Source organism: Rhea pennata, chromosome 3, assembly GCF_028389875.1.
Source record: "Rhea pennata isolate bPtePen1 chromosome 3, bPtePen1.pri, whole genome shotgun sequence".
Classification (NCBI taxonomy): domain Eukaryota; kingdom Metazoa; phylum Chordata; class Aves; order Rheiformes; family Rheidae; genus Rhea; species Rhea pennata.
In genome coordinates, this window is record NC_084665.1 from 6233785 (window position 1) to 6254888 (window position 21104).

Here is a 21104-nt window from a genome sequence, read left to right on the forward strand (position 1 = left end):
CCTTGAAGATCTCCAGAGAAGGAGACTCCACAACCTCTCTGGGCAACCTGTGCCAGGGCTCTGTCCCTCTCACAGGGAAGAAATTCCCCCTCACCGTCAGGCAGAACTTCCTGTGCTTCAATTTCTGCCCATTGCCTCTTGTCCTGTCACACGGGACAACTGAAAAGAGTTTGTCCCCGTCCCCTTCACACCCTCCCTTCAGGTACTTGTACACACTGATCAGATCCCCCCTCAGTCTGCTCTTCCCCAGGCTGAAGAGGCCCAGCTCTCGCAGCCGTTCCTCAGAGGGCAGGTGCTCCAGCCCTCTGATCATCTTTGTAGCCTTATGCTGGACTCTCTCCAGTAGCTCCCTGTCTCTTGTCCCGGGGAGCCCAGAACTGGACGCAGTGCTCGAGATGAGGCCTCCCCAGGGCTGAGGAGAGGGGCAGGATCACCTCCCTCCACCTGCTGGCAACACTCTTCCCAATGCACCCCAGGAGACCATCCGCTTTCTTGGCTACAGGGGCACATTGCTGGCTCATGGCCAACCTGTTATGCACCAGCACTCCCAGGTCCTTCTCTGCAGAGCTGCTCTCCAGCAGGTCAGCCCCCAGCCTGTACTGGTGCATGGGGTTATTCTTCCCTAGGTGCAGGACTCTGCACTTGCCCCTGTTGAACCTCATGAGGTTCCTCTCCACCCAACTCTCCAGCCTGTCCATGTCTCATTTCCCTTCATATGCCAAGATTGCTGGGCTGAAGGATACTGATACATCCTCACATTCTAACATAGGGATAAAACCCTCTGGTGCAAACTCCACAGCTAGGCCACTGGCTCCAACTTTGCTTCCCAAGTGCTGTCACAGGCTCTACAGCTAATTCACAAACACAGGCTATTAGACAAGTGTCTCATGTAAAATAACTAGCAGCAATAAGTATCCTACCACAAAGCATTGGTGCAGCATGAAATGGATTTTCCTCAAGTTACTTTATTTTGCATCTTCTGCTATCTTCATTATATTTTAATTAAAGCTGCACCAAGAGAAAAATTAACCTAGGAACAACCTCATTAGCCTCCCAGGGAAGCAGCAGAGAGCACTGTTAATTCCAGCAGGGACTGGAGACAGCAGTAGTGTGAATCAACTCTGCTTCAATTCAGCACTTCACCAGAAAGTTCATCCCTTCAAGAAATTACTGCTAAATTAGAAATATTAAGAGACCGATCCCACTTGTGCTGTATCATGACTAGAAGTAGAGATGATATCAAGTGTTAAAGTCAGAACAAATGTGTACCAAGAACCATACAGAAAGACTTGGGCCAAGCACTAGGTCAAGGTACTCTCTGGATCATCACAAGTTATTTTATTTCTAATGTGTGTAATCTGTGGGTTCTGTTTCAAAGACCACTTTAGTATTTGTCCAGCCACATGCACAGTCTATGCTGTGGATGAGATGAAAGGGAAATTTATCCCATCATCCCCTCCAATTCCCCATTGCACCGCTCAATTCTAATAGTGCCCTTATTTCAGTCCCCCTCCTGCTTCCGCTTTTGGACTGATTATCCAAGGATTAATTCTCAAGCACCAGTATTCCAAGTACCAGGTATTAGGATTAGTGAAGGCAAGACTTACATGCATTAACACATTTGTGCTTCTCACTTCTCCCATTTCCAAGATGAGATTTCCAGTGGGGAAAGGAAGGTGTTGCTGGGTAGGACAAGAGCAGAAGTTCACCCAGTGCATCATGCCGCTGCTCTTTGGCCACCAAGGTGTGCAACAGCAGCAGGAACATGTGGCACCAGCTTGGTTTTTGTGTTAGACCTGCCTCACAGGCAGGAATTAGGAATTAGTGTGAGCATCGAAACACCATGTGAGGTGCACAACATCTCACCACCTCCATGTCAGGGAAAACTATTGACTTGGTGTGGTCTTGTGTCCATAGCAGCATATAATACCTTTTTAAACACTACTAGGCTCTTAGTATTAATAGCTTCCTGTAGCAGAGAGGTTCATAACCTAATTACATGCTGTGCAAGAGAGTAGTTGATTTGGGGTTTTATCATTCCTTTTCTTTGTCGTATGACATATGCAGAACCATGTTTCAGATTGCTCCCTAGATTTACTGTTCAGCTCTTTACCTTTATTCTCATTGACAAGATAACCAATCCCCCTTCTCTCAGCCTGTTGCATTAGCACATCACATGCAGCTGCATTTTTTAAAATCTAAGTTTTCTTATTTACCTATAATTCTTTGAGATAGGATTAACCACATAGAACAGGCCAGTCAGCCACTTGCTCCCAACTTACACCCACCAATGGGCACAAAACCCCTCAGCACGCTGAAAAAAGCAGCAAGCAGCACACAGCCCAATATGGCTATGTGCTTGCCAGTGCCTATTACAGCAATAGCCATTTCTGTTACCAGGTCACAGCAACATCCAAAAAAGCTTCAAAGTTGAGAAATAAATTCAGAAGTGATAACACCACAGCAGTCAGAGCAGAGACACCTTGTTTTTTCTTGCTGCACTCCAATGAGGATTGTCAGTGCAGAGCCTTCTGGGCAAAATAAGCTCTTTATTTTTCTAGCACACAGTCATGCTACATGACTCTGAGAAAAGGTTTGAATGATATAAAGAGATGCACAGAGTGAAAGTCTCCTTGTGAAGAGAAACATGTCCAAACAAGAATAAACTTCATACAGAAAATTTAGGCCTCCCAGACTCCTCTGAGATGTTTTGTGCAACAAGACATGTCATTCTGACAAACTGCAAAGTAGAAAACCCTCTGCTTTTAGAATCAGGCCAGGCAAAAACAAAAATGAAAAATCTTGCTAATGCAGCAACAAAGTGACATTCTCCACCGCTGAACAAGTTCACTACTTCGGACATGCAGGTGCCTCAGCATCTCATATACCTTACCTCTGGGACATCCAGACATGCTCCAGAGATGCCAGAATTTCAGAGCAGAGTGCTCTAGCACATGTCTGTTACATAAGCTAGGCCCATAAACAGGGAATAAAAGAATATCTGATGATTTATTTATGCGGCCCTAGGACAGTTTGCCACCTCAGCAGTAACTATGATGAGTTACATAAAAGAGCAGCAGTAGAACAGGAGCAGCATTTGTGTACAGACACGTGGCATGATGCAACCTGCTGTCTTCTCTTGGATTCTTTCATCGTTCTTCCCTAACCAGGCATCCTTTGTGATTTAAATTGGGATTTTTAAACCATTTTCACAGAACCTTACCACCCGTACAAGTGATGCAGAGCTGAAAGTTGAGTCACCAAGACAGGGTCTGCAGCCAGCAGGAAAGGGCATGCTAGTTTTATGTAAGAGTATTACAGTCACTTCATGTTTTTCCATTTGCTGACTGCTCAACATAAATGTACACATTTGGGGCTGTTTCTACCATATCTGCATTACAAGACTGTAGTGCCAAATAGTGAAGAGCATCTTTATTACTCAAAAAGAAACCAATATCTTGGGAACAAAATCTAACACTAATAAGAAGATGTCATGAACAAATAAATGTCAGGGTATCAGGAATGGTCACACATTTCTACATTTTCCCCTGGTTATATCAAGGACTTAAGGATTCAAGGCATTCATTCACACTTTTCTTCAAGAAAACAAAAATATTCAGTGGAAGAACTTCAGCTGTACTGCTGTTCTTGCACCCTTATGAGAGCAATGGCCTACCAGAAAAAAAGGCACTTGGAGAAAAAAATGTAGTGATTACAAAAGCAGCAAACTCCCAGATTCATACCCTTCCTCTGGCAGGGGTTTGTCTCAGTCTCCTTTTCTCAAAGCACCTTGATAATACTGACCCAGAGCAATTAGAAACAGTTATGTCTATGCCAGTATACCTGAACTGCTAGCAGAGAAATGCTTGAACAGCACTGCATTACAGGAGCTTACCTGGCTTAGAGGCCTCATGACTGCTCTGTCGTTACTCCTCCCTACTTGTTATGGAAAATTGGAATTTCATTGAAACTGTTTTCTGCAAAGATACTTCTTTCTTAAAAAGAGAACTGAAAAATGGAGCAATTTAACTTGGACATCCTATTGCAGGGCCTGCAGGAGCTACAGTCAAATCACTGATTCTCTCCTCTGTGGTCTTTGCCTTTAGCCACAACTCTCTCACCCGCCATTTGTTTAATGCAAACTTGTCTACAGCATTAGAGCCACAATACATCCTATGAGGATCTTCTCTTCCCCAGAAGTAAATTAATTTCTTTGCCTCTCCATGCTTCAAACATTTAGCACCCTCATTACTTTGACATATATTGAAATCTGGTTCATATTATTGTTTAGACATGTACCAGTATGAAAGACTCACCCCACCTTTTATGGGACAAAACACTGCAAGAAAGATGGGACACTTTCTGGGTTTCCACCAAAAAAAAGGGGGATGAAAGGAATCAGACACTGAATCTGCTAGAGGAAGGAAGATGCTTCAAGTCCCTCCCACGGGTGGATCTGAAAGGATTTATTCTTCTACAAGACCTGCCCTCAGGTATCACAGCCTTTGCACAACCAAGTAATTGCTGAGAAGTCATGTCACAGCATTAATGTTGTAGAGAAAGGTCATCTTATGAAATCTTCTAAGTGCCTTTGAAAAGATCTTTTCAAAGTAGGGAAGCAACAGGGCAGAGAAGGAAAGCCTGTCTCCTTGCAGGACTGTGCCTCCAGATTCTGCAAAGCAGCCTGCAAAGCAGAAAACCTGATGAGGTTCCTTCCACTGCATGCAGGCAGTGGCATAATTCACCAACATATCCAGGAAAGCAGAGGATGTTCTCCCAGTCCTTTTCTTTGTCAAATACTTTAGATGCCTCAATCTAAACAACATGCAAACATTGCTCAATCACTTCGCAGTGTTAAGTACAACAGTGAAAGGTTACCCAGGAATTTAGCACAAAAGTGTAACCTCTCTGAAAAAGGGAAAACATACTGCAATTAGAGTTATCTCAGGGTGCCAGGCAGAGAGGAAAGGTTGTCCAGTTCCCCACACATGGAAAATATTCCTGTTATCAGTCTTCACTACCAGTCTTCTCATACCATCCCAGCTCTGTAATAACATCAGCAGTTGTTCCTAGAGCTTCAAAATAATGACAAAAATGAATCAGAGCTTATTAGATCATCAGGACTAAACAAAACCCCCTTTCCACAGGTTTACTGGACTCTCAGCCTCACAGACACTTTAATTTCCTGTTCCTCTTCCTTGAATTCCGCACTTTCATTCAGCCCATCTCCTTCCTATTGACACTTCAGCACCCTTGCACAGGGCCACAATATTGCTGCAGGGAACAAGCCAGGCTATCAGGCAGATTAGCTGCTCTGCAAAAGCAGCCTGTGCTTTTGATTTTAATCATGTACAGGAAATGGCTCTCCTTGCTTGCTCAGAGCTAGCACCCAAGTGAGGTGCATGTGGTAAGAGCAGTCCCTGGGCAAGGCCAAACAGACAAGGCTGAGAAAGGCATTCATCCGACTTACTAAAAAGAGAGAGAGGACTTTGCACTAAAGTTAGCACAGGAAAAATGAGACCGACCAGCCTCTTTCTACTGCCCAAAACAGGCCAGCAAAATCTACCACTCAAGGGCACTGAAGAGATTATTCAGAGAATCAGTAAGGTTGGAAGGGACCTCTGGAGATCATCTAGTCCAACCCCTCTGCTCAAGCAGGGTCACCTAGAGCATGTCAGACAGGGTTGCATCCAGGTGAGGTTTTGAATATCTCCAGAGAAGGAGACTCCACAACCTCTCTGGGCAACGTGTGCCAGTGCTCCGTCACTCTCACAGTGAAGAAATCCCCCCCTCACGTTCAGGCCGAACTTCCTGTGCTTCACTTTCTGCCCGTTGCCTCTCGTCCTGTCACACGGGACAACTGAAAAGAGTTTGTCCCCGTCCCCTTCACACCCTCCCTTCAGGTACTTGTACACATTGATCAGATCCCCCCTCAGTCTGCTCTTCCCCAGGCTGAAGAGGCCCAGCTCTCGCAGCCGTTCCTCAGAGGGCAGGTGCTCCAGCCCTCTGATCATCTTTGTAGCCCTACGCTGGACTCTCTCCAGTAGCTCCATGTCTCTCTTGTCCTGGGGAGCCCACAACTGGACACAGTACTCGAGAGGAGGCCTCCCCAGGGCTGAGGAGAGGGGCAGCATCACCTCCCTCCACCTGCTGGCAACACTCTTCCCAATGCACCCCAGGAGACCATTGGCCTTCCTGGCCACAAGGGCACATTGCTGGCTCATGGTCAGCTTGTCATCTACCAGCACTCCCAGGTCCTTCTCTGCAGAGCTGCTCTCCAGCAGGTCAGCCCCCAGCTTGTCCTGGTGCCTAGGGTTATTTTTCCCTAGGTGCAGGACTCTGCACTTGCCCTTGTTGAACCTCATGAGGTTCCTCTCTGCCCAGCTCTCCAGCCTGTCCAGGTCTCTCCGAATGGCAGCACAGCCCTCTGGTGTATTGCAGCCATATACAAACATGCAAAAGTGCCAAAACCAGTGCAACTAGTATCCCTGGGATTAATTCATTTGGGAATTATGCTCTTAAAGAACAGATAAGGAATTATATTTGCTAGCTGAAATCATGTCCCAGGCTCTGGCTTCCATGCTGGCTACCCAGGGATATGGCCGATGCCATGTATATCTGTTAGGAGAGTCTTTCCCTGAAAATTTTACAGTCTACTTGTGACAATTAATAGACAAATCCCTTTCAGGCAGGAGCTCAGTGCAGTAAAGGCAGTCACATCACATAGACCTTTGTTTTACAGGGGACTATTAAGTTCAGCAAATACTCTGCTCCCTCCAGCAATACTGTGGTCACTGCCAGCATCTGGCAGACTGTAGGGGCCATCCAACCGCTAGAGGACAGATCCACCTCCACTGATGACTCCCAAAGGGTGACACACAGATCTGATGGTAATGACAAAGCTGAGTAGGACTGCCAGAAAAGCCTCAAAACACAGAAGCTGCTCTGCACTAGACAAAAAAAAAAAAAAAAAAAAAAAAATTACAGAACAGGGGGTTGCACAGAAAAGCACCTGTCAAGGAAGAGCCCAATGCAAGGATCAGCTTTTCAGTCATATCTGTATTCTACTTTGCAGCTTTGCTGAGCCAGTGACATCTAGTTACCCAAAGACAACCTCCCTCCCCAGCCCAATTGCAACCTGCATCTTGGCCAATAATGAATTCTTGAGGCTTTCTCCGAAATTCATTATTTGCCCCCCTAAGATTTAGTGGTAGCATTAGTTATACATGATGGTTGAAAGGCACAGACTAATCTAAACTTGCCTATCCCTCCTCTAATCCACCCCATTCAGTTTGACTTAAAAGCTTCCACCTCAAAAGAGTCCATATCTGCAAATGAGAAAATGAAAAATTATGCATTAGGACTTGAACAAAGTCTTGTTCTGTCACTTATTTACAAGATTTAATTCCTTCTTATTTAAGCCACAAAGGCTCGCTGACTGCCCTGGGAAAACAACATTGGCATAAAAATATGTACAAAACTGCCTCACAGGCACCTTCAAACAATTGCCCTAATGAAATTACTGCAGTCCAAATTAGATTACGTCACAGCAACGGCCAAACACAGATAGCTATAATGAGAAATAAAAGGCCAAAACTGGAATGACAGTTTAGATAAAGATAAGGAAGAAATGGCCCACGGGGACTCTTAAACCACCATTGCAGAGCAAAGTGAGATGAAGAGATGCCAGTCCTACCAGCAGGCAGACAGCACAGCGTGCCTACCTCCAGGCATGCTGTCTGCCACGGCTGGACGCGTGGCCTCGTCGTGGCTGCCGTCAGTGGCTAGTGGATGAGGTTGTGTCTTGTGGTGGGCAGCTGGTAAGAGATCAGCAAGATCTGGTACATAGATATCATTTGCATATGCCTTGTTTACAAGGTTTGCTCTTTTCTTTAGGGCTTCACAAATTAAACAATTAGCTATAACTAATATAGCTAAAAACTTTAGCTATATTGCATCCTAAAAGCAGCTACAAGATTTGTGCAGCCTCCTTGATGTGAGCTCCAATGAAAGTCTTGCTATCACATTGTTTTATATAGATTGATAATTCTTAACTTTCCCTGACATTCAGTAAATCCCTACATTTGCTAGGGAACTAAAATATTTATTTTCCCTGAGTGACTCATAGGGCCAACTTAACCTTTTAAAATGGTGAAAACTCTTCACATTTTAGTTTTGCCATTTCAAGTCCAAGCCAGACCCTAGAGCCTGACAACCGGGAAGGCTTGGCACAAATACTTCAAAAATACAATGATAACCACCGCAAACATCAAGGGCAGATGCAGGGCAAAGCTTTACTGGGAACAGCTTAGTTTGGGCAGCAGAATTTTGGAAGCAAAGCCAATAAAGACAGTCCAGTAAGGAAGGATTCCCCTTGTTTCAGTACAGGCAAAGTAGAAAATTAGTGTGCAAAAAGCACAAGGAACTAAAAGCAAGGAGACTTCCACTCTGATATGTTACTCTGGACCACATCAGATTAGATTTCTTTAGTCTAGAAAAGAAGAGGGAAAATATTCAAGACATCCATAAGATCATAAATTGCTTGAAGGTAAATAAGCAGTGATCGCATATCTGGAGACTGTCTGACTGCTAAACCAGAAGTCCTGGAAGCTAAAGGCTTACAGGGACAGGATCACTTGTACTTGCACTGTTTGTTAAACACCCCCGTATCCATAGCTGGAGACAAAGTGCTGCACAAGGCATCTCCACCCATGCTCCCTAAATCAGGATAGGCCTCCTGTTGCATGTCAGTGGCAGCTGACAAAACCTACATAAATCCAAAGCTCATTTGGGTAAAGCCCTGCCACTCGCTGACTTTAACTCTTCAGGTCTCCCAGGAAGGTGGCTCATTTATGAGTAAGGAGTCTGAAGTATTTGAAAAGTTTCAGCACATGCCTCAAATTCCTTTTTGCTTCCCTGCACCAGGCTCATGTTCTCCACCACCCTCTGACCCAGGGCATGAAAGCAACCTGCACCCGTCTGCTGAGGAAGCATCTAGGGGCAGCCACCAGTTCATGCAAGAGCATGAGCTCAGAGCTAGGCACTTTCACAAAACACATTTCAGAGCAGGTAATCCAAAAGGAAGACAAACTGCAGTTTAGCTTTTCCTCTCCCAACTAGAAAGGAGCCCCTTCTGTCCCCAGGGGCATTTCCCATCCAGTCAATCCAGGTTACTTGGCTGGAAGACAACTCCAGGAAGGTGATCTGAGTGCAGGATTTAGCTTTGAGTAAGCACATACAGTCTTGAATGTTTGACTCATTTGCTTGCCTCAATTAAGAAAAAAATAGGAAACCCTTGGTATATCACACACTCCTCATATACAGGCCAGCATCTTTGCAGAATAGCTATTTCAGAAAAATAGAAGGAAAAATACTATTCCTGGAAATCTAGTTCAGACCACAGATTTAATCATTTTGTCATCAGATTTCACTTGAAATATTTCCTAGGTAATAAACTAGAAGTCTCCAGTTACACATATCTTTAGCCACTCTGCTGTGGGGTTTTTGGCTGGTTAGCCTGGTAGGGAGGGCAGTGTTATCAGGATGCAGCATTTAATACTACAAAACAAGTAAGTTTTGCTAGTTGAAGATGTATTGACGCAATACACAAAACATTTAGTCCTGCAAGGAGCTGAGCAGCCAGCTCCCTGAGAAGTCAGAGAAAATGGTTACTCAGCCACTAACACTGCCAACACTAACATCATCCTCCACAGATACTCAGTGTGTTAGCATTTATTGACAAAAGGTGACTCATTAAGCAATGACCATTGCTTACGGGTCAGGCCCACTCCTAAAACTGCCACAGGCATGAGCCAGCAGCTCCCAGTTCTGCAGTTACCATGCAGCAGTTCTCAGGACAACGCTTCCACATCCAATTACAAATTTGACAGGCAATTTCTCAGGTCTGCCACTAGGGAGGAAACAAAACCCCCATCAACATTTCTACTAATCTGCAGTTTATGGAGGGCTTAAAGTTTGATAGGAGCATCCCAAATTGGAAATCAATTTATTCCAATTCTTCCTTTACATAGAAGGGTGGGCAAGAGTTTAATTGGCCTACAAGCTCAGTTAAAAGTAACAAATAAAAGTCACATCTCTCAAAAATCACCTTAAATATACAAATTCCAACTTTTGTATTTTGCCGGTGCTTAAGGATTCAAGAATAATATCTAAAACATGCAGTACACTCCTTGTCCTGTTCAATGGCTTATTACTAAGATAGGTGGATACAACCTAAATTGCATATGAAGTCTAATGACAGTCAACTTATGAAATCCTCCTTAAGGAAAAAAATATGCAATAAGTAGAAGAAGATTCACTCTGAGCAGAAGGAGATGCAACTCCAAATAGGCCAACACAAGACCTGAGATGCCAGCACCCATAAAACGAGCTGAGCTGTTCATTTGCTTCCCAGCACCACTGGCAGGCAAACTCCCAAACTCTTTTAAGCTGAGCTGCAGAATCTGGGCAGACACCCTCTGTGTGCAATGAAAGTCCTTGTCCTGGCTAATGATGCATTTCCTCAGTACTTGATTTTTTAAGTATTAATGGTTTAGTAAAGACTGTTCACAGCCACAGAAGATACCTGAGAAATAGAAGCTTAAAAGGCAAGTATCAGTAATGTAACAGATACAGTGCTCTAATTCTCCTTGAAATGGAATTAGTTTTCTTCATCAGTTTAAAAACACACCTGCTTTTTCTTTTCCAGGACTTATTTTTGCCTGGATGTGTTATGTAACCCACTCCTGAAAAATTCACAAAAGATGAAGACTTCCAGCAACTCGTTAAGGCTGCGGTGCTGAAGGCTTTATTTTTGATGTCGTGGGGTTTTCTTGTACTGCATTATGTAAGATAGCAGATTTCCACTTTGTTATTTCATTCAATATTTAACACAACTGCACCACAGAGATGCTTGGCAAGTTAACCCAGCAAAACTCAGAGCCCACCTAGGGCCCTGGCTGTGACTTTAGAGAGCTGTATGAATTCAAGCCCATCAAGACTGTCCCACTTGATCAGAAAAATCTCTAGGAAACATTAGGATCTGAAACATTTCACCACTTTTTCTTGAGAAAATTCCAATATTAAGAAAAGTCTAGTATTTTGATCATATGATTGATCTCCTTGATTAGAATTATTCAAAGACATACTCTCACGTGAAAATAGATGCTTCATTGCTTCTGATAAGCTAAACAAGTCACCTGTCTTGACAAGCAAGTGGATGTTTACACCACTATCAGGGATAAATACAGTTAAAACTGAACTTTTGGAGACGCTCATGATCACGTCTGCATCCAGAAACAGCCAACCAGAATAACCAAGTTGTAAAGACCCCTCATTCTCAAGCAAAATCCAATCCCAGTATAGCCATAACAACAGACAAATGTGGGAAGTTACTAGCTCTTTAAGTTACACACATTCAAGCCTGGGAGCATCAGAAACCAGTCACATTGCTCACTAGAGGGCAGCAGGAAATAAGCTAAAAAACTAAAAACAACAACAACAAAAAAAAAAAAAATCAGTAGTTCTCAAAATAGGAGGCACCACCTTCAGCAAGGCCAAGGCAGTTATACACAGGTCATCTGCCTTAAAAAAGGCTGGTTTCCAACAGTGCTTGGGAGCACAGTTCAAACAGAAGTGGGTGTGCAAGTGAGCGCAGGTTAACTCCCTGCAATATGAAGACGCTTGTTGTAACAGCATAATGCACCCTTTCCTACAGCACCCTCCCCATCATCCCCACAGGAGGCCAAAGAGTAAGATATTCCTTGGGTAACTTTTTTTTTTTTTTTTTTTTTTGTAAAAGCAGACTGCAGCAAAAGTTTCTGCACATCATCATGACAGCCAGGAATGCAAGAAGTTCTAGTTCAGTTTTGACTCAGGCTAAAAATGAATTAAAAGATCATATGTATTTTGGATGTGGAAAGTTTATATAGATCTTTTACATCAGGCTTTATATAAAGGTCTATAGCTTTCAGGTTTTATCTTCAACATGGCCAGAAAAAACATTTTGGAAATTCTTCCACTCAACATCAGAGCAGCAGCTCAGGCAGCCAAGCTATAATCTCCACAGTGTCCCGAATAACGAACAATTCATGCTGAAGTTGCCTCCAAGCATCTGTCAAGTGTTTGCGCACGAAGGCCTCTGCTGACCTTAGAAGTACAGCCTGCTCCTTTCAGTTCCAGCTTCTCCATCAGCACACATGCACGACTCCCATACAGGAAAAGTGCAGGCTGTGCCAGACAACTTTGGTAAACAACTCAGATCTGTAAGAGACATTGAGCAACTCTGACAGGCAAGTAAACACAGTAAACAGCAGAGAGCACGTGAGGACAAGTCAAGCACATGTAGCAATGTAATGTGACTCTTCAGTTGCTAATAAAAGACATGTGAATTCACTGGGTATCTACAGTGGTTTCCCAGAAAAATCACAGCTGCCCACAGAACTGAGGGCTGTGTCAACCAGTTGCCTGCCTAGTTTGACCAAAAACCCAGAAAGCAAACAGAAGAGTTCAAAAATCATGGCTGGCCTTTTTTTTTTTTTTTTTTTTTAAGGAACATCTGTTGACAACTTCTCAGTTCAGAGTAACCAGTAAGCTATTGCTGCAGCATTGTGCTGCTGCATGGTACATCTTAAACTTAGAAACACTTTTTTTTTTTTTTTTTTTTTTTTTTTTTTTTTTTTTGCTTAGTTTTCCAATATGAATGGGGGGAGTATAAGGAAAAATAGAGCCATACTGAAAAGCTCAGTGATCCCATTTAATTTTATTATTCTACTGCTGCCAAACTTCACTGACATTGAGCTAGAAGTACACATGTCCATCCAGAGCTGTTACAGGAGCAGAACATTCACTCCCACACAAATCCTAAAACCACTCATTCATATGTAACTTAGGTATTTAACAGTATTTCCACAGAACCACTGTGGCCTAGGGATGCCCTCTTTCACAAGGCCCTGTTTTCATGGCTAATGGATATTATCTCGTGCTGTTATGAGTGATGTAGCCTCTCTAGACTAATAAGACCTATTACTAGTGACTCAGGCACCAGGACTACCTACATACTCATTCCAGCTCCTGAGGGTGGAACAGCATGGTATTTTAGTCAGTCCCAGTCTAATGCACACAACTTTGTGTCTGCTTCTCTGTTAAGGAAGATGTCATGTTCCTAGAGACCTGATCACCTTTTGGAAGGGCTTTTAAGTCAGTGAAGAGATTCCCCACCCATCACAAACAGGAAAAGGAAACAACTTGCTGGCAATCTTCTGGCCTTCGTTCTGTGTGTTACAAGCTATAGACACTCCTACCCTTAATTTACTTTGTGTCACACTTGCAGCTTACAACATCTCATGAGAAAATAAACAAGCAAAGTACCTTCCTTATCAACAAGGCTCATTTGATAGGATTCTTTGCCTGTGTCAGGTTTTCTTGGACAAGCAAATTCTGTTTTTTAAGCAAATTCTGTTTTTTAAAAAGTCTTGCCTTTACTATAATGGCCAATCTTACTGAATTAGAAAGCTGAAATTGCTTTATGGCCTTAGGAAAAAGCTTACGTGAATAAGCATTTTCTCTTCATAACCAACAAGCAAACCAATATAACCAAGACGTTCAGAGCATAAACTGGGTCCAGTGTGATACTTGATTTTCTCCTTAGCACAAATGCAGGGCAAGAACACAGGACCAGCCTCCATGTGTACCTCTGTACCGAGCTCCAGTTACATATTCCACATATGTACAGCAAACAGTTCACCTGATACTCTAGTTTCATGTGAGCTTAGGGCTGCAGGTCTTTGTTTCCATATGTATCACCATAGCTATGTCTCAAACCAGTCTTGGGACTGCTGAATGCTTATACAGTTCCTCTGTGTATCCAGTTTGTCACTGCAATCAAGTCCAGGCACCCCGAGCCTCGCTAAAGGGTGCTGGAGCAATAGGGCAGTCTTATGCACATTGCAGGAGTGTCTTACAGCTCCCAAAATTTCTTCATACCTGTGACAGACTGAAATCTGAGTAAATGCCTTCCAGCCTGCCACACTGTTAGGGGAACCACCCAAATCCTCTGCTCCCAGGGCAGAAGGAAAGGTTTGATCAGGACATTCTTTGTAGGGGGTGGTCACCACTAACTCAAAAATAAAGCAAAAACTTCAAACATGATCCACATTAGAGAAACACTGTTGTTTAAGCTAGTGGATATAAGTTACTGATGAGGCAGATCTTTCAAGACATACAGCTTCCTGGTCTGCATTTTCAATAGAAAAAACAAAGCAAGAATTGCTTTTAGGACTGCCAAGCCATCACAAGTGTTGTCAGTGAAATTCCACCTGCTCAGCCTGCAGAAGTCTCTTCCTTGCCTTCACAAGTCATCTCCAGAAAAGTATCTACATCTTTGCTTATCAAATTTCTCCTTGATACTAAATACAAATTGCTACAATCCATCTCAGCCCTCAGTCCAACAAGTAAGAACATACAGCAAGAAATGGTACCGGGCCAGTGCGTTCTGATTTAACATTAGAGATACAACAAGTGTCCCTCACATTGCCAAAGCATCAGTGCAGCCAAGCCTACTGATGTTAGTAGCAAGAAGCACAACAGCCAGAGAGCAAGGAATGAAGGCCTGTTGGAAAGATCTGGAGTAGAGTACCGCATGAGTACCTACTTTGTTTCCAAAGAACCAATTTTTCATCAAAATCAGACAGCTTTAAGTCTAATTATCTCCAGGCTCTTTTGTAAAAGTTCCTAGTTCATTGCAGAAGGGGGATTTTTCTCCTCTAATAAAAGTCACTAAAAATCCTGTATTCCACTAAAAATCAAGTTTTCAACCATCTTTAGACCTCAGTTCAATGCTAATGCCCAAGCTGAAGAGTAAATCAGATATCCAATCATTTGCTCTATGATAAGAAAATTTGGAAGTCTGTCACCCACTGACAGCGGCTACCTAATGACATTTTTCAAAGTGTTAAACGGATTAACTTGCCTGGATTAACATCTGCCCAAAGGCACTCAGAATTAGTGACAAACTGCATGAATAGATTTTTTCCTTAGAAAATGGATACTGCCCTTGGTCACTCAAGATGCAGAAACAAAAGACTGTTACCTGTGGGTGGAGAGGGAAGAGTAACCACAGAAAAACAAGGCTCCTCACTGTTTTCCATGCTGCATGGAGGTATAAAGTTTTCTGCCAGGTCACAAGCAGAGGGTAGGTCCAACATGCTGCTTTCCTCCAAATAAGGACTTGGTGAGGTCTCTTTTCCTTCCATGGTCCCACTGCAGCAGAGAAATGTGACTGAGCTGGGCTTTTAAAGCATGAAAATCTAAGCAGAAATCAACCCAAGCCCACACTGCATTTCTGTACTGTTTTGTGAGCTAAGAGAAGCTGTTTAAGCATACTTAATAAAAAAAGAAAAGTAAAAATGGAAGAACAAGTTTAAAGATGCTAAATATTTAGGAAAAATATGATAATATAACCCAGAAATAACCACCCTCAACCCTTCATAAGATCCCTAGGAGTCCACATCAGATTTGGCTTCCCACAGACTCAGGCTCCAGCACTAGAGAGCTACTGGGTATATGAACACCAGCATATATTATGCACATGTTTTTATAAAGAGGCATGTCCTTGTGGGTCCACAATCTTCACACCAAGGGCCACAGTGTATGGACAAGCATTTCAGAGAGAATTAGACTAAGGTGTTCCTGTCCAGCAGCTCCAAGCAGAGAAATGCAGGCGAGGCAGAAGAGTGAAAGGTAGAGACATGGTGGAGAAAGAAGGTGACAAATGGAGAGGAAAAGAGGAATTATCAGTAAAGCAGGATTAGCACTGACCTAGTAGGTCCAGCGAGGACCTATGCAGATCTCAAGGAGGGAGCCCTGCAAGAAAGACCCAAAACCTCACCCACTTCACCCCTCAAGCAACACCAAATAGGAGAAAGCAGCCCAAACTGCAAGGCTTTGTGCCAGAAGGACTTTCAGGCAGGAGCTTCTTAAATACCCACTGAGCACTGACACTCAAGCAGGAAGATTAGACTGAGTTGGGTAAATATAAGCCTAAACTGATTTTCTCCCCACTTCCCCCCACTCCCTCAAGTAACAGAGGATTCTTTTAATGAAAAGAGTCACTGAAAAAGATCAAGAGTTATTCACATGAAATGTGAATTCAGTTCCTAGCCTTTGCAGAGACTCCAGGAGGTCTTGGGCAAGTTTCTTCATTCATCTGTTTTGTCTACTTGTGTGCAATAAACAAAGTGAAGATTGTGTCTAGCAGCACCAGCTGCATCCTTGTGCTATTTTGAAGAATGATAGCACAGAGAAACCAGATCTGGTGCTCAGGCAATGACTTGGCACTCCACAGACTCTCATTTAGAGAAGAGGCAAGGAAATAAAAGGAAGAGAGCAGCACTATCTCAGGGGAAGGGAGGAGTAGTAAAGAGAGTGAGGACAGTTACGGCCATCGGGGCCAAAGGAAACCCTAGGGGTGATGAGCATGTAAAATTGAAGTGAATACCCCCATGTAGATTTTATTTTTTAAAAAAACTATCATTCTTTAGGTTCTTCTGTCATGAAGAAATCATAGCTTAGAGGCATCTCTCCACAGATTGGCCCACTTGTTAACACACACAAAGATGTTGACTAGGATAGTAGAGGAGACCAGCTGCCTTGGGCAGGGGACAAGCAGGGTCAGCACACTTAAGGAAAGTTTTCCCTTTGGATCAGCACCCTCAGCCCTACCTGGGAACAGCTCCTCGTCACTGTCCTTGTCTCCTTCCTTGGTGGCTCACCTGAAACGAAATAAATGGCTCTGTCACACGATGGCCATTAACCACCAGGGACCCTTTGGAGTCACCTTGGCTCAGCAGCACTGCAAGCCAGGAGGGAGCCAGGCTGGTGAAGCAAGAGCCCCCCTGCGAGAAAAGGCTTCTTTAAAAGGAAAAAAAGAAAAAGAAAAAAAAAAAAAAAGAGGTGAGAGAAGGAAATGCCTCCAGTCCTTGCAATGTCCATGCCATCCGGGGAGGTGGACTCGCATTTCCTGTATGCCAGCAGAGTGAGCTCTGGAACAGGAAGCAGACAAAACACCTCCTGTTCCCCCCCATCCCAAACTCACACATAGGCAGGGAAAGTACAGATGGGAAAAGAAATCAAAGTCATTTCCAATCAGACTTCTCCTCAAAACTGAGGGAGAGGGAATTTCGTCTGAATCTGCTTCCCTAATGCCATTTCCTATAGGCAGCAGTTGGGGGGGGAGGGGAAGGCATTAAAACCACTATTTCAGAATTAAGCAACTAAAAGGGAAAGTGGGTTTTAAACTGCATCATCTAGTGCATTTCCGCAGATTTTAGTTTCAGGCTGATAAAACCCACATTGCAATGTCACCAGAAGGATTAGTCACTAAGCAATGTTTTCCCCTTCACCCACTTGCCAAGAGATTTTTTCCCCCTCCTCTTAAGGATATCAGCAGCCCTGCTAGGAAATAGAGAAAACAGTCCTGCATCTGGCTTTTCGTATCCACCTGGCAGGGCTGCAGCAAGGTGCCCACAGCAGCCAGCAAATGCACCGTGCTCACACACTGGTGGGTGTAGGCCTGGACTGGATCCTATTGCTAAATGTATTTTAGGAAGGAAGAATCATTAGTTAAAAGTCAAAATCCCCACAAGACCTGGGCCTGGAGAGCCCAACTACAATAATTCACACAACAATTCATCTCAATTATAGTTCTGCTTTAGCATGTGGAGCATTTCCATGGGGCACAGAGCAACTCAGTAGCCAGGACCATGGAGCTACTGCCAACTCCAATGGAAAAATGGGACAGGCATGACTGTCCTAAGGCCAAGCATTCCAGGACACAGCTGCTGGCAGAGGTCAGGGAGCAGCCTCATCCAGGCATGTGGCTGGGTGGGAAAGCAGAAGGCCAGCCTGCTGAGATGCCTGCCAGCACTTCTTGGCAGACGTGCTGTAAGCTGGACCAGAGCGGAGCTGGTAGTTTCCCTTGGGAAGCAGGATTGCCCCTTGCTTCTGAGCCAGAAGGCGGAGCCTCAGCTCCTTGCTGGAAGCAGTGGGATCTTAGTGGGGAGTGCAGGACACCAGTAGGCCCATGTTATTTATCCACAGGAGCACAAGCAATATTATAGCATGCAGTCAGCAGCCATCTCTATGGTTTCACCCAGCTGGATCATCCCAAGGATCATTCTATGCCGTCAGAAAAGCTCTGACAAAATGATGTGGTAGGTCCTGATTTTGGCAGGTCTTGCCTTAAGTGAGTTAGTGGGTAGGGATTTGCTAGCTCCTGAAAAAAAAAAGCAAGGCACTCAAGCAAGCACACCTGATATAAGTCAGCCGTAGCATTTAAAGATCAAGCTTTCTGGTTTATATTTGTCATATTAGGTGAAAGACCAAATCTTTGAACTTACCTTCACTTCCTTCCTCTTTCCCTCTTCCTCCCATGAAAGATGAGGGGTTCTGTGCCCTCCTGGTGGAGCAACACCTCCCTTGTAGCCCTTGTCATTGCTATCTAGTCTTTGCCTTCATTTACAACTGCATCATCAGCAAAACCAGTAAAGCTGCCTCCAGTACTGGGAGTAGTCCAAGTTCCTACTTTGTTCCTTCCTTTTATCAGTGTATTATAGCTGGTACATGACAAAACCACTCCAGCAGTCATGGTTGAAACTGGTTCAAGCAAAAGGTGCCTGTGAACCAGGAAATGTGGAGTTAAGGCTCACACTTGACATTTAGCAAAGATTAAACTAGAGAGAGTCAAGCTTGGGGAGAGGAAATACATTTTCTGGCTTTTGCAGCTATGTCGCAATGTGGGTTTTCAGCATGTTGACAGTAATAATGCCAGAGTCTTAGGCCATACAATTTCTACTCATTTCCTTCTTTCACAATAGTGAGAACTTTAATTTTAGCTAGAAAAAAATTTAGCATGCAAAAAACAATCGCTGAACAGTTTCTATGCAGCAGGAAGTGACCTAGAGTGGAAGGGATGCTAAGGAGACTTGAACAAGGTTTCCTCACAGTTTAATTATGCAAAGATTTTTGTCTCATTGTTTGGGGTTTTCTTAAAGTCATTTGTGCTACTTTAATTTTATAGTCTGCACATTTAAGTATTTTGAGGTCACTTCCTCACAGCAAACTAGCTCCTTGTTTTCAAAACTGAAAGCAAGAAAGAATATTAGTATTCCTTTAATCCATCACGCATTTTACTTCCCAGCTTTAGAGACTATTATTGCCACTGATGCAGCAACACAGACTGTGCTGGATTCCTGTTCTGAAGCTCAGTGCAAGCCCTGCAGACAATGCTTTGATAGCCTCCACTGTGGAAAAAGTCTCTTACCATAAACCCAGGAATGAGCCCAATCCTCAGCCTCCAGGCTGCGCCCAAACTGAGAATGAGCTCCTTGAACCTGTGAGTTGCAACCAGCAGCTCTTCTCCACTCCTTCTTGACCTACAGAAGATTCCAGGGAGCTTTGCAGAAGGCAAAGGGCAGATAAAGGTCAGAAGTCTTCAAATAAATAATAAACCCCAATATTTTCTACAAATTTTCCCCAGAAGAATTTGACATGGTGTTCTTCTAGCTAAACCCTCCCTCCTCCTCCACATCCTGGTTTTGAGCAAAGGAGAACAGGCACAGGGCACACTCAGAGCAGGTCGTGACCTCAAGGACTGAGATCCTTGATGTTCACCTGCAGACAGAGTTGGAGCATCCCAACCAGCAACAAGCAGATATCATATGAATATATTTGTTTAGGTAGAAGAGAACCATACCTATCCAACACCAAAAAAGGGTTGGTTGACCTAAAACTTATCTATCCATCCAGCTGTGCCAGCTGGTCTGATAAAGAACACAACCAGTCCCCACAGATTTCTAAGATTTCTTTCACTAAGTTTCCAGGCCCACATATTTAAAGACACTTTGGTTTACAAAGACATGAAAAGCAATCATTCAAATGAGCAAACCTCCCTCTAAAGAGTCACTTCCACTTACAGAACTGAAATACTCCTAGTTTTGTTACTGTTGCCAAACAGTGGTAAGTTAGGGACTAATGCAATTTGGTGTGGCACATTGGACTTTGAACTGAGCCATCACAGAGCATGTACTGCCAATTCAGGTTCCTGGTTAATGCTGAGGGCAACATTAAGTCACCCTGCATGTTTCCCCTCAGCCTAATCCAGCAGAGATCTTCCCAGTCACCCTGTGTCCGGTGTCTTAATGCTGTTTCAAAGAGTAATTTTCAGTGGCAAAAGCTTGAAAAAGCAAGCATTCAGGGTAGTCCAAAACAAATAGGAGCAGAAAAAAAAAAACCTGACGTTTTCTAAAATAAGCTGAGGGGGGAGAGGTATCACTCAAGAACATTTGGAACTGGCAGTATTGGCCTGAGCAGGACAGCTCAGACTCTGAACAGTTTTAATTACATGAATCCTGTTTTTACAGGTTCTAGCTGCTTTTGATTCATTCCTTGAAAGTTCATGTACTCTCTGTACATATAGAGAAACTAGGGAAAACATGAGGAAAGCTAGGGACTGCAATGTTATTTCTTGCCCCCATTCCATTCCCCAGCTACAATAGCTGGAAGACCTTTGCTCTCCTTCCTCAGCCTTGGTATTTGCCATGGTGGCCCATCTGCTCCATCTTCTTCAGCGACACAAGGAGGTAGAACCCTTGTTCCAACTCCAGTCCTCTGGCCCGTTTCCCTTAAGGCTCTTTACTCTGCTAGGCTCTATCACCAGGCTCCTTCCTTGCTACTGAAATCAGGATGCTGTTTGCTCTCAGTGCTTGCAAGTCCCTCTTTACCAATGCCAGCTGTGACCCTCCCTGAATCAGCTTCTGCCTTGGCACTTCACCAGGTACCTCTTGCCAGAGCTCCCTGCTGTTTACCGAGACAAACCTCAAAACAACAGCCGCACCCATCCTGTCAGCCACAGCTTATTTGACCCTTCACTCCAAGATCATCCTTGAGGTATTCTTCCTCAGGAGTTTCCTTCAGCACATCCTTGTCAAGGATGTTTGCCTCCAGGCTTGGTTCCCCAACCCATCCTTTCCACAGGGAGCCTCCAGTGCAAACATGTTCAGCTACTGCCTCTGCTAGCAGCCCTGGAGAAAGAACAGGCTCAGTCAAAT

General features: G+C 43.9%; 2 protein-coding genes across 8 annotated transcripts in view; both read right to left on the reverse strand.

Annotated features, from left to right (window-relative positions):
* The window catches only part of CHGB (chromogranin B), a 44290-nt gene extending 42612 nt beyond the window's left edge, over positions 1-1678 (reverse strand). The window contains exon 1 of the mRNA XM_062571463.1: positions 1608-1678. The gene's annotated coding sequence lies outside the window, so the exon portion shown is untranslated. The remainder of the gene's footprint in view (positions 1-1607) is intronic.
* The window catches only part of SHLD1 (shieldin complex subunit 1), a 61504-nt gene that overhangs the window by 19345 nt on the left and 21055 nt on the right, over positions 1-21104 (reverse strand). For 4 of the 7 annotated variants that reach the window (XM_062571465.1, XM_062571470.1, XM_062571466.1 and 1 more), the window contains 4 exons: positions 19319-19450; positions 18396-18671; positions 16720-16769; positions 15089-15258 (listed from right to left, as the gene is read on the reverse strand). In XM_062571465.1, the coding sequence (XP_062427449.1) occupies positions 15089-15251 (163 nt within the window). In that variant the 5' untranslated portion in view covers positions 15252-15258; positions 16720-16769; positions 18396-18671; positions 19319-19450. Of the gene's footprint in view, positions 1-15088; positions 15259-16719; positions 16770-18395; positions 18672-19318; positions 19451-20871; positions 21006-21104 lie in introns of those variants that run through there. The other 3 variants (XM_062571468.1, XM_062571467.1, XM_062571471.1) reach the window with 3 other exon arrangements.